The sequence below is a fragment of the Nyctereutes procyonoides genome, unplaced genomic scaffold (genome assembly GCF_905146905.1).
Source record: "Nyctereutes procyonoides isolate TBG_1078 unplaced genomic scaffold, NYPRO_anot_genome, whole genome shotgun sequence".
Lineage (NCBI taxonomy): Eukaryota > Metazoa > Chordata > Mammalia > Carnivora > Canidae > Nyctereutes > Nyctereutes procyonoides.
In genome coordinates, this window is record NW_026575043.1 from 594,670 (window position 1) to 608,423 (window position 13,754).

General features: G+C 43.9%; 1 protein-coding gene across 1 annotated transcript in view; it reads left to right on the forward strand.

Moving 5' to 3' along the window:
- Positions 1-541: 541 nt before the first annotated feature.
- The window catches only part of ZSCAN12 (zinc finger and SCAN domain containing 12), a 46,250-nt gene continuing 33,037 nt past the window's right edge, over positions 542-13,754 (forward strand). The window contains 6 exon segments of the mRNA XM_055322583.1: positions 542-620; positions 777-1,040; positions 6,052-6,521; positions 6,738-6,885; positions 7,239-7,894; positions 13,244-13,627. Of these exon segments, the coding sequence (XP_055178558.1) occupies positions 6,129-6,521; positions 6,738-6,885; positions 7,239-7,894; positions 13,244-13,627 (1,581 nt within the window). The 5' untranslated portion in view covers positions 542-620; positions 777-1,040; positions 6,052-6,128.

Below are 13,754 nucleotides of genomic sequence, written 5' to 3' on the forward strand. Positions count from 1 at the left end.
CTTTTATATCGTTTAGATTTTGAATTAAGTGTTTTGCATGTTCAGAAAGGAAATGAAAAGGGATGAAAGGAAAATAAACCCTGAAACAGAAAAACAAACAGAAAGAAATGATCCTAACTGTATACCAAGTTTATAACATAACTATAAAAAGAAAGAATTCATTCAAATTAAGTACTCTATGTTTTTGTATTTGAATTGGAGACATTCTATAAAATCCTAAAGAAAATAAGAATTATTGATAGGGCCTACAAGCAAGTAATGCGGGTGAGTTTCCTCTTCTGTTAAATGGGGATTACTGTACCTAACTTACAGGGTTGCTATTTAGAATGAATGAGTTAACGTGTTTAAAACACTAAGTCGGCTGTTACTACATTTGCCCGCCTGGGGGGCTCCACGCCACCCAGGCCCTCGCTCCACCTGGAGAGGGGGCTCCGCGAGGCGACCACAGAGGCGCGAGACCTCCGAGCTTGCTAGAGCGAACGCGGCCGGAACCGCTGTCCCCGGGAGACGGGCCGCGCGAAGCACCTCGGGACTGCCGCCGTTCGCTGCGTGGGCTACGGTGGTCAAGGACTCGGAGGTGGAGCCGTCTGGCCGAGGGCCTCTCCTCCCACGGATGCCCGGTGAGCTTCGAAGTCCGGCTGCGCCAGGGCCTCGGGAGCGGCGGGGCTGGGGGTGTGAGGCGGGGGGCCGAGGGGTCCCGGCGGGCAGGGCGGCGGCGGCGGCGGCCCCTGGACCCTCACTCCTCGCCCCGGCCCCTCCCCTCTGTCTCTTTCCAGCTCGTCCACCCGTTCGCTGACCTAATTCGCTCGCTGACCTGGTTCCCGGGCCGCTTCGCGCCCTCCCTGTGCGTGTCGTAGGACGTGTTTGTGTTTTCCCGCGGCCGCCAGTCTCTGCTGGGGACTTGCTTGAAGCAAGGAGCAGGGGTCGTTTCATCCTGTGCCGCAGCCTCTCGTGGTTTGGCTCACAGCCGGCGCAGGCTCTTGCCTTCTGTTTTTGTTTTTGTTTTTTTGCGACTTTAAATAGCAGTTATTATGTTCCAGGTAGGCATTGTTGAAAGCACACGTATTAACATATTCACTTCCCATAACTCTAGGAGGTAGGCACTGCTATAATGTAAGCCCCCCTGCCCCCTTTTTAATATCGAGAAAGAAAATCAGGTCAAGTAACTTTGCTAGGGTCGTGTAACTGGTCAGGGCTGTAGTCAGCTTGCAAATCCAGGCTGTCTGGCACCAGGGTCTGTTTTCTTAGACCTTTTGCTCTCTCTGTTGATTCTGCCCTCTTTCTGGATTAGCTTTCCAGCCACAACCCAGGAGGTTACTTCTCTTGTTTGAATCTGATCCTGCACCTTTTGGACCTCAGGAGACCTAGTCTTCTAGCTAGGATTTAAAATTGCAGAAGAATAGATCTGAAGACTTGAATGTCTTGCAGAATATTTCTGCAAACTTGATGAAACAGCGATTTCATTTGTGTGTTCACCTGTGTGGTACCCACATTTCGCCACCCACATACCCATGCTGTGCTTTGGGAAGTAGAAAACATTACAGTCTTGGCTGCTAGGGTAGGTAGCAGCTATTGATTAAGCCACCTTAAACCAAAAATTGTACATTATCTCTTTAGAAGGTAGTTGATTTGAAGCTTATTAAGTGCCAGGTTTTGTGCAAAATCCTTTTATATGCATTATCTCATTTAATACTCTTGCACAACTTTACAAAGTAGTTGTCCTCATTTTGTAAGAGAGATTGAAGGTCAGAAAAATCCATCAGGAAACTTGCCTGGAATCACATTGTTCATAAGTCAGGATTCATAACTAGATCTGCTACCTCATACTACCTTCTACTTACTGCAGATAAACAGGAAACATAAGAGGTGTGTGTGTGTGTGTGTGTGTGTGTGTGTGTGTGTACACGCACACATTCACACCTCTGAGATTGAAGAGAAAGTCCAAAGGGTCCATTCTTATCTAACAGTATCTACTTCTGGAGAGTAGAGTTTGATGAAGGAATTTATTCTGTACATTCTGGATTTTTTTTTAATATGAGAAATAACTGCAAGATAGTGACTTGAGGGAAAAGAAAAGGTTCATAATAGAAGAGCTGGGAGGAGGAGGGGATGGACTGTAGTGCATGGGGAAGACCTCAGAGGATTTGAGAGTCAGATCAATGTGCTGAGTTTGGATAGGGTTTGAATAAGTACAGAAAGTAAGACCACAGACATGGAACAGGGAAGAGGAAGGCCTGATTAAAGAACAGTGAGAAGGAAAGCCTAAATGGAGTTGGCAGTTTTTGCATGTGGAATAGAGTAAACAAGAATGTGGCCCAACAATTGAGCTAGAGCTGTGACTGGTCTTAAACCAAGCTTGAGGGTTTGAGGATATGTCCGGTAAGTAGCGGGCGGTCTCAGATGGTGACAGAGAGAGGAGTGTGGGGATGAATCCAGTAAGTGGTGGGGACCTTGGATGGTGACATCATGGGGGGAATGTGGGCATGCGTCCTGTAGTTACTGGGCACATTGGCTGGTGACATTGGAGTGTGGGATTGCATCTTGTAAGAAGTGGGAGCATTGGATGGTGACATCAGAGGGGAGAGTGTGTGGATGTGTCCAGTAAGTAGTGGGAGCCTTTGAAGGTGACAGAGGGAAGAGTGTAGCATGTGTCCAGTAAGTAGTGGGGGCCTTGGATGGTGACATCAGAGGGAGAAGTGTGGGGATGAGTCCAGTAAGTGGTAGAACCTTGGATGATGACATCAGAAGGGAGAGTGTGGGCATGTGTTCAGTAAGTGGTGGGGGCCTTGGATGGTGACATCAGAGGGGAGAGTACGGGGATGTGTCCAACAAGTGGTGGGGGCCTTTGATGGTGACATCAGAGGGAGAAGTGTGGGGAGGCATTATGATAGAGACATTTGTATTGCATGCTGCTTTGTCTTAACCTCTATGCCTGTTGGTAAAGAACATTTCTCTCTGAGAGTCATGGTAGATTTTGAGGTATTGATCTTGCTGAGGCTCTAGGAAAAACTAGCTTTAAAATGCTGATGTAGGGCAGCCTGAGTGGCTCAGCGGTTTAAGTCCCTGCCTTCTGCCTAGGGTGTGATCCTGGTCCCAGGATCGAGTCCCACGTCAGACTTCTTGCATGGAGCCTGCTCCTCCCTCTGCCTGTGTCTCTGCCTCTCTCTCTGTGTGTGTCTATCATGAATAAATAAATAAAATCTTAAAAAAAATAAAAAATAAATAAAATGCTGATGTAAAAATAAAATAAAATGCTGATGTGTTTCTTTTTTAACTGTGAGAGATTATTATGCTAATTATATTCCTGACCTGTTTCCGAGGCCCCAATGATGTAGGATGATTTTTCAACGTAACAATGATGGAAAGTGATAGATGTTCAATGCTACTTCAAATTTTGAGTTTTGATCTTCTCAAGTTGTTTACAAGAAACAACTGATAGACTTAAAACTATTCTGTACCTGTACAACCATTCTGGTTTTCACTTTCAGTACAATATTCAATAAACTACATGAGATTTTCAACATTTAATTACCAAATAGGATATGTGTTAGATGATTTTGCCCAATTGTAGGCTAATGTAAGTGTTCTGAACACATTTACTGTAGGTGAGGCTAAGCTATGATGTTTGGTAGGTTAAGTGTATTCAGTGCATTTTCAACTTGTGATATTTTCAACTTTGATGGGTTTATGAGGACATAACCCCATTGTAAGTCAAGGAAGACCTGTACAATGGGGTGGTGAACCTAAACAATATTAAAAACTATATGTTTGTGACTGGGAGGCTAGGGTTATAAAACATTTGGGAAGCATTTTAGAGGCACTGGGTTCGAAAAGGAGCTAAGATGTGCTAGGGTCATGACTATCAATGAAGCCAGAACTGTCAGAAATTTGTGGAGGAGGATTATGTTTGCAGATTAAATATAACTAAAAATGGCATTATAGATTTAACTTTGTGGTTGTAGTGTGACCTGTATTTAGTTGTAATTTAAATATGCTTCTAGTTTTTTTTAAAGATTTTTTATTTATTCATAGAGACACAGAGCGAGAGAGAAGCAGAGACACAGGCAGAGGGAGAAGCAGGCTCCATGCAAAGAGCCTGACTTGGGATTCGATCCTGGGTCTCCAGGATCATGCTCTGGGCTGCAGGTGGCGCTAAACTGCTGCGCCACCCGGGCAGCCCTCCACCCGCCACCCCCCCACCCCACTCCTAGTTTTTTTATTTTGTGATGCATGCCAATGCCTAAGAATAGTGTTGGGATACACACACACACACACACACACACATATATATTTTAAAGATTTGTTTATATGAGAGAGGAGGGGGTTTGGGGAAGCACAGGAAGAGAGAATCTCAAGCAGACTCCCTGCTGAGTTTGAAGCCCAATGCAGGGCCGGATCCCAGGACTCTGAGATCAGGACCTGAGCTGAAACCAACGGTTGGATGCTTAACTGACTGTGTCACCCAGTTGCCCCAGTATTTACAGTGAATTTTAATAATTTTACTTAAATGTGGAAACTTTTTTAAGCTGTATATCATGACTTCTGGATCGTGAAATCTATGTGGTCAGCTGTGAGCAGGGTTTTTTGTTTTGGGGTTTCAAAAAAGAATTTAAAAAATAATAGTATATATATGTAATTCAGGATACATAGTGTTTTGTGAAATTATTATTTTAGCTATTTGTGTGTGTGGTACCTCACTCATGTGCAAACATGCATTCCTGTGCATGTATACATACATGCTCTGGGTCTCAATGTAAAAATTTTTTGTTTCTATATAAAATATTTCTGAGAGTCCTGGTCAAAAAAGTTTGAAAGCCTCTGCCAAAACATGATCCTTTGAAATCACTTGGTTTATATAATATTCTTTCAGAAAATTGCTTTCATTAATTACTCTCATGGTTAAGATTTTACCATAAGTTTTACGTGGTCATAGACATTTGTCTCTCTACGTGCTCTGATTTTCTTTTACACACGGTTGCCATCCTCCATCCTCAATATTCAAAGAGAAAACAGTTTTCAGAAAATTAAAGAACAAGAAACAGCTCAAACTCTACCTCTGTTTTAAAATATCAGAACCAATATTTCTTTCATTTTAATATCTCTGAGTCAAGAGCAGTTCAAGAGCATTTTTTTACCATAATGTTTTGACCACTAGGATTCATTAAATCTTTCAACAACATTTATAAGGAAAATAATAATATTGGTAATTTATAATACTTGAGAATATCTCAAGCTCCCAGCTTCTTGTGCTCTTTATCCATGGTCTTACTTGATCTCTATATCCAGGGATCCCTGGGTGGCGCAGCGGTTTGGCGCCTGCCTTTGGCCCAGGGCACGATCCTGGAGATCCGGGATCGAATCCCACGTCGGGCTCCCGGTGCATGGAGCCTGCTTCTCCCTCTGCCTGTGTCTCTGCCTCTCTCTCTGTCTCTCTGTGACTATCATAAATAAATAAAAATTAAAAAAAAAAAAGATCTCTATATCCACCTACAAAGATAGGTCAGCAGAGGTTGTGCCTGGAGGACCAGGTCTCCATCTGGATTTCTCCCACCCCACACAGACCTCGCTCCTCCACACCCCACCTGCAAGGATGGAGCCTTTCTCCTCATTCTGTCTTTTTATCTTTTTTTGCTTTCTCTCTCCCTTTGCTCCTATTCTTAGTGTCCTCTGTGACCCCTTGGCACCAAAACGTTGGTTTACCTCCAACTGAAAACTTAACTCCGAGTCCAGTATCTTGCCATTCAAATGGAAACCTAGTATGTTCCCGCCGATTTGTTTGAGCTGATTCATTCATGATGATCAGAATGGTCCCTTCCTTCAATAAAACTCTGTGTGTGTGTGTGTGTCTGTCTGTCTGTTGGGATAGGGTGGGTGTTCTATTTCCCTTCCCATATCACCTGCATCAGAATTTTTGTAGTCCTTACCGTTACTCGTGCATTCAGAGTTTTTCACTAGACAGTGACTGCTTTTGGTACAAGTACTCCCTGTGCCTGCCAGCAGAAAATATTTTCTATATTTTAATATTTTTTTTTCTCTGCAATTACTTTATAGATTTTGGGATTTCTAGGAGAAAAGATCAAAAAGGCATCATCGAGCATAGACTCTTTTCCTGAATAGTTAAGCCTAAAATGGCCACAGCCTTGGCCCTTCAGACTCCAGAGATGCAGGAGGGACATCTGGCAGTAAAGGTAGAAGAACAAGAGGGGGATAACCCTCATACAAGAGAGATCTTCCGTAGACGCTTCAGGCAGTTCTGCTACCAGGAGACCCCTGGGCCCCGAGAGGCCCTCACCCGGCTCCAGGAGCTGTGCCGACACTGGCTGCGCCCCGAGACCCACAGCAAGGAGCAGATCCTGGAGCTGCTGGTGCTGGAGCAGTTCCTGACCATCCTGCCTGAGGAGCTCCAGGCCTGGGTGCGGGAGCAGCACCCTGAGAGCGGGGATGAGGTGGTGGCCGTGCTGGAGGACCTGGAGAGGGAGCTGGATGAGCCAGGAGAACAGGTGGAAGATAGGAAAACAGAGGTTTGTACCTACAGGGAGAGTGTGGGTTTCAGTGCAGCAAGAGGAAGAGGAGGATTTCTTTGTTCCTGATGGGGTGTATTGTGGGTTCTCTATCTCTCTGCCTTTTCCTCTTTGCCAGTTTCTTGGTCCTTCCTTTCCTGTGCAGTGGACCTGAGATGGCTCCCTTACAGTGTCTTCTCTGATATTTGATTCCTAACTGTCCTTAATTTCCATCAGGTCCCAACCTATGTCTGTGAACAGGGAGAGTTTGTGAAGGAGAAAGCATCCCGGGGAACAGCCCACGAGTTGTCAGGTGGCCGGCTCCAAACCTTGGAAGAGCTGCATCAGTGCAATTCTCGAGAGATGTGCCCGGTTCAGGAGATCGGTGAGGATTAGAGTTTCCTCAGGAGGCCTTCCTCACTCCCCGAGTGTCTATCAGTTCAGCACCTCTGTTCCATGTCTGCTGTGTGCCAGGCAGTGTGCTTGGTTTTAGGGATACTGTGACAGGCAGGGGAGACATGCTCCTTGCCCTCAGGAAGTCTGCAGCCTGGCGGGAGAGGCAGACAGTCACAGCAGTTATGGTTCCGTGAGTTTTCTCCCTGGGGACTGGGCATCATTGTTTACCCAGGGACAGTAAACAGAAACCATGGTTATTTGTCTCCTGCCACCTACTCTCCTGGCTGGTTTTTCCCATTTTCCTTTGGAAACAACATTCATGTGATCTACTTATTATTTCAGGTGATGGGGCTGGGACTTGGAATGTGGAGTTAGCCCCAAAGAGGGAGCTTTCTAAAGAAATGAAATCTCTTGTGGAAGCACCTGAAAAATCGAATGGTGATATTATTCAGACGCCTGAATGTGGAGACACCTGTGACCATGAGGGCAGATTGGAAAGGCAGCGGGTGAGCTCTTCAGTGGAGAGACCCTATATCTGTGGTGAATGTGGGAAGAGCTTCACCCAGAATTCCATCCTTATCGAGCACCAGAGAACACACACAGGCGAGAAGCCCTACGAGTGCGAGGAGTGTGGACGGGCCTTTGGGCAGCGGTCAGGCCTGTTTCAGCACCAGAGACTCCACACTGGGGAGAAGCGCTACCAGTGCAGCATCTGTGGCAAAGCTTTCAGCCAGAATGCGGGGCTTTTCCATCACCTCCGGATCCACACGGGGGAGAAGCCCTTCCAGTGTGGTCAGTGCAGTAAGAGCTTTAGTCGACGCTCCGTCCTCAGTAAGCATCAAAGGATTCACTCTGGGGAGAGGCCTTACGAATGTGAAGAATGTGGCAAGAACTTCATTTATCAATGCAACCTCATTCAGCACCGGAAAGTGCACCCTCTGCTGAGTCCAGCCAGCCCCTTGGAACAGGTAGGGCAACATTTCCTGACATCAGACCACTAGGCAAGGTTGCAGGGCAGGTTCTCACTTTGTCCCTGAGCAAGGTAATAGTAAAAAGTAGTGTAATCCTCTCGAGTAGGAAGCTCCTAGGAGAGCCAGTGAAATTGTATTTTTCTGCTGAGAGAAGTGTTAATACCGTAAGTACCTCTGTCAGGTGTTCTGAGGTCAACAGCATCCACAGTTTGCAGTACTGAACATTGTTGTGTTGACTCAATCAACACAGTCCTCAGTCTCACACACACCTGTGCAAAAAGTTTTCTAGGTGTGCTTCAGGAAGCCTTCTTCATTCTAGTTCTAGGAAACTTTTAAAGAGTTTTTAAAAATTAAATGCTGCCTGAACACAAAATTATGTTAAAAGTAGTTCACTCACTGAGAATTTAAAAACCAATTGAAAAGTAATTGCAGTGAAATATATAATATAAACTATTTGGCTATTTTCTGTTTTCATTAAGGTGTGATAAAATTATCATACCTTTCTGACCTGCAGCAGGGGGGCAGATGAATTGTCCCATAGACATACACAAAGCTTTTCCCTACAGAAGCACTCTGTAGCATTTCAGTAACTCAGCCTCCAGATAGGATCCAAGGAATTTAACAATCATACGTTACTGGTAGCTCAGTGGCTAGACGTAGCAGACATTGCCTGAGATACTCAATTGGCACAGGCCAAGAAACTTAGCTAAAAATCTGGTTATCTCACTTCTGATCTTTGTTATGAAAATATAGGCCTCTGTATTTTTCCTGTGACTTACAAGCGTTTTCAGTTTTTGCTTTCTTTAACCCCTAGTTATGGATATTTTCAAATACATAAAAAAGGAGAAAAGTATTATCAGTCTTCCATGTTGTTGGCTTTTTATAAGCTCCATGCTTCTCAGCACTACCTATTGATTACCACCAAGGTCATGCATTAAAAAAAACTTCTTTCCCCTAAAGTAACTGAGTGTTTACTTTATACTAAGCCCAGGACACAAAGAAATGGAAACTCTCTGGTGATGACAATCTGGATTGGAGTACCAAATACGCCTTAATAATAGAAACACTGTAAGGGTTCTCAGAGATCACTTCTGCGCCCCCTTGTATGATTGATATAGAAATGGAGGTTCTGGGAAGCAACTGTAAGATCATACAGATAGCTAATTAATGAAGCTGGAGCTAGAACTCTGTCTCCTAATTCCCAGTGCTCTTTCTATTAAGCCACTGGAAGCATTTTATCTCCAAATAGAAATTACTAGTAAATGGAACTTACAAGATTTAGAAGGCACTGAGGCTTTGCTTTTTTAGCTCAACAAAGCCTCCCATCTGTGTGTTTTAGTAAATGCACAGCTCCTCTATTCAGTTCCAGGAAAGACTCACCACTTATCCCTCACTTGGGGCATTTTATTTTTAAGTAATCTCTATACCTCAAATATGGGCCTTGAACTCACAACCCCAAGATCAAGAGTAACATACACACTCCACTGACTTGAAACAGCAGGCAACCTGATTATTTTTAACTTTTAAATTTTAATTTACTTAGCCAGAGTTTTCAAGAAAAATAACTCATTCTTCATCCAGTTCAAGTATCAGAACAACATTAAAAAGGGAGCCTATCTTTGACCTTATAGATAGCCATTTTCCTAGTATCTTATGTATCCTCAGTGTTTATGTAAATACAAGAAAACGTTAGTATATATAACCTTATTTCCTCTGTTACACAGAAAGATGATACTCTAGACCTTTCTGTGTTCATGAAACAGTAGTCTTTAGAGTAACAGAGCTTCTTCGTTCTGTTTACTAGTGGGGACAGTATTTGATTTATTGGTGCTCTTGCAGTTTGACACACTCCCGTAGATGCACAATCACTACTTTACAGTGTCACAGATTGTTTCATTCTTTTTCCAAATTTGGTTCAAGCCAAACCATTTAAAAACTAACAACTTCCACATGAGCTAGGAAATAGGGTTTGAGTAACTAGAGTTGCACCTAATTCTTCTACAGAGAAATGCAGAAGTGATGGGGTGATTTTCAGTCTCGTGTATTTGGCTCTATTATATATCCTTATTTATAATATTTCAAACCATTTCTGTCACCATTTGTGGCTAATTGCAGGTCTTTCCCCAAATCTTAAATTTTCTCAAGAGTGTATTTTACTGTGTCTCGAGCTTAAATGATTTCCAAAAGTGTACATGTGGATTTGAAAGTGAAGGAAAATATAGTAGACTTAAGTTTGAAATAAAATCTACTTCTCAAATAAATATATATTCCATATAGTAATATAATACATATACAATTGTAATCTGAGTTCATAAATATTTCAAATGCATCTGCATATACCGAAGCAGCATATTTGGATAATTCCGCTATATCAGCTCTTAAAAGATTTAAAATATGAACAGATCAGAATTTTAAAGAATGTATTTCTAATGGATTGTTTTACACCTGCAGTTGAGGATTGGTTGTTTGGTTTGTTTTGTGCTTGTCTTTTTTTTTTTTTTTTCACAGCTTCTCAAAAATTCTAAATTTTCTCAACAACTGATGAAATACCAAGAAACAAAAGATGTTATATATGCTGTACAGATATGTGCCACTTAGAATGCAGTGATGGTTAACGTGATTAAAATTACTTACAGTTCACTAAACTAACTTTACTTGTTTCTGATACTAATTGTGCTAATTCTCTTATCTGGGATGCATATTTGTCATTCCCTGAAAACTAATGTTTGATGTGGCCTGTAGACAATGGCATGCAGACCCTGGCTATTCTGTGATTATTCCAGCCTTCCTGGCCAGAAGTTCTTGCTTGTGTCCCTTTTACATTCCTAAATTACCCCCGCTTCTCTCTCTTCTTTCTCTACCCTGGCTCTTTTTATTCAACCCACGAAGTCTCTGGCAGTGATCTCTGTTAAGCCAGCAACCATCTATCCGTATGCTTTTGAAAGTCTAATCTGAAAGAGTAGTCAGTTTTACAGCTGAGCAAGGTATAAGAAATACTGATTGAAATCCAATTAAAAAGCCTGTTGGTTCTTGAGGGATAGTCCAGGACCCCTCTGAACACTGCTAGGAGACTGGACACTGTAAGGAAAAAATGGCTGAGAATTTTGCAACTAACACCTATCTAGAGATGTAGATAAGAGCCCTAAAGATTCTTTCACTGTAATTTTTATTTGAAGGTCAAGACACAAGGAGAACCAAGTCTCTGTCCACATTTTGTATTTGGAAATGACTCCTATTTTCTGTATCTGACAATACTTTTCCTTTAAAATTTATTATTTATAGTGGAAGAGTGTTTTATACTTTTCCAGTAAGACAAAGTTATCTCTGAGGAGATTTTAAAATAAAAGTATACCTAAAGTCAAGGTAGCTGGGTGGCTCATTTGGTTAAACGTCTGCCTTTGGCTTGGGTCATCTCAGGGTCCTGGAGTTGAGCCTTGCATCTGGCTCCCTGCTCAGTAAGGAGCCTGTTTCTCCCTCTGCTGCTCCCCCTGCTTGTGCTTGCTCTCTCTCTCAAATAAAATCTTTTTTAAAACGTTTATCTAAAGTCAAAATTATAAAATATGAAGTATTTTTCTCAGGAGCAATTTTGAAATATAAAGTCTGTACCAGTATACAAGTGTGTCTGTGGTTCAATGTTAATTTAAGTTAGAAGTTGAGAGAAAAGTAAGGGTGTCTGTGTGGCTTAGTCAGTTAGGCAGCTGCCTTCCACTGGGTCATGATCCTGGGCTCCTGGGATCAAGCCCTGCGTCATCGAGCCCTGTGTCAGGCTCCCCCCTTAGCAGGGAGTCTGTTTCTCCTTCTCCCTCTGTTCCCCCTGCTTATGCTTTCCCACTCTTTGGCAAATAAATGAGTCTTTAAAAAAATTCTTTTACAAAAGAAGTTGAGAGGAAAATAGATTATTTGTAGAAGGAAATGGAGGATAGAGGAAAGTATTTGTGGCAGAGAGAAGAGGGTGAGGAGGGCCCGATTAAGATATATTCAAGATCCACACGTTTTCCAGTTTGGCCAGGTCACGTCACGGAGCTCCTGCAAGGAAGTGCAGGAGTGGGGCCAGATTGAGAGATCCTTAAACACTTTCCTGTGCATTTGGTAAGCATAGTGGAATCACTGAAAGTATTTGTTGTGCTATAGGAGGAGGTTTTTAACATAGAATCAGAGAATTCTACCTTTAAGAAGAAATTTTGAGTTTACCCATTCATATCTACATGAGAAAGGTGAAGCCTAGAGTGGTTAAACACTTGTACTGATCTATTTTTTAATCACTTTAAAATTTTTAAAAGCAAAACTATGAACAGAGATCATTGTGAATTATACGTAATTTCATGTAGCCCGGGACACAATTCAGGCATCTGCAAACAGCAGTAGCAACAAAATGAGAGGGAAAGAGGAAAGTGAAGAACAAAATGTGAGAACTTAAGGACTCAGGCAAAATTACATGTTAAAACTGGATTAGACCAACAGATGCTGACCAAAGATAAGGAAAAATAAAAAGATGCAGAGACAGTGTTACCAAAAAATGTGCTTTATCTTTATAATACCTTTTACTAGAGATCCCTTTGTCTCTGTTAGTCCACTTGTCTTAACAGTGAAAACAGTCCCTCTGCTCTTCACTCCTTACTCATTTTGGTGCTTTACATAAAAAAGAAAGAGAAGAGCACAGTGTATAAATTACTGACTTTTTTTTAGGTCTGCACCCACACCCAGTTTTCCATGCCAGCATCTCAGCTCTTTGATGAAGCCACTGTTTTTGAATATATACCTGTGTTAGAACCCCCTGCGCTGTTTGAACTGCAGTTTCCTGGGCACTACCCCAGACTGGCTGAATGTTTCTGAGGGCAGAACCTGGGAGTATTTTAGCTAGTTTATCAGTGATTCTCAGATATAAGGTAATCATATATGTAATTTATTGCCCAATTTGGGACACTTGAGAATGAAAGGAACGGTTACTAATTTCACCCAGATAAGAGGCCTAAATCAGCATGTTGTTCCCGAGGATAGGGTGGGGTAGGGGTAGGGGGTGGTATCCTCCTAGCTTTCTGCCAGCCCAGTAGTCAGGGATCTGATGCGGTTCCGTTACCCAGAAGGACCCAAGTTGTGTGAACGAGGCCTGCAGACAATGAAGAGCAAGCCAGCCTTGCTTCCGGGGCCCGGGGGGTTGGAGTGGACTGTTATCTGGACAGCGGGCATCTTCAGGGACCCTGCGGGCAGGACCTCCATCGACCAGGGGCCCGGTGTCCTCAGTGGAGTAGAGAGACCTGGGCCCAGGCACCAGGGCTGCCGGACACCAGGCCAAGCCGCCTTCCCGAGCGGTTGTGAGGCCCCGCTGCGGGTGGGAGCCAACTAACCACTGAGATGACGGGCCCTCTAACTCCCTAGAGAGGCGGCGAGGAGCCGGCGGAGGCGCGCTCGGGGGTCGTGACGCACTTCCGGTCTTGCGGGCGCCGCTGTCCCAGGGTGCCCCTTCCGTCGCGGGTGCGGGCGTGGGCGGGAGGCTGGTTCTCTGCCCGCAGGCAGGATGGCTATAGCCTGGACCCACAAGACCTGGGCAGCCTTGGCGGACACAGGCGCTGCGCAGCGCTGGTGTGGTCCGCAGGTGGTGTTTTTGCCGGAGTACTAGTGAAAAATCCTGGGGGAATGATCGTGGGATTGCACGTAGTGCAGGGGAGGCTCTCACTGAAATACGGCAGCGTGACCTGCATAATGTCGAGGGGCCGAGGGCAGCGCCTCGTGAGATCCTATGGCCAAGAACGGGTCCACAAGGTAGCACGGCCGTCTGGTGGGCGCCGTGCGTGCCTTAAGCACGGGAACAGACATTACCGTGTGATGAGGAAACTATGACAGTATAGTGTAAGTGCCTCAGGGAAGTAAGCTTCATATAGGCCTTGGG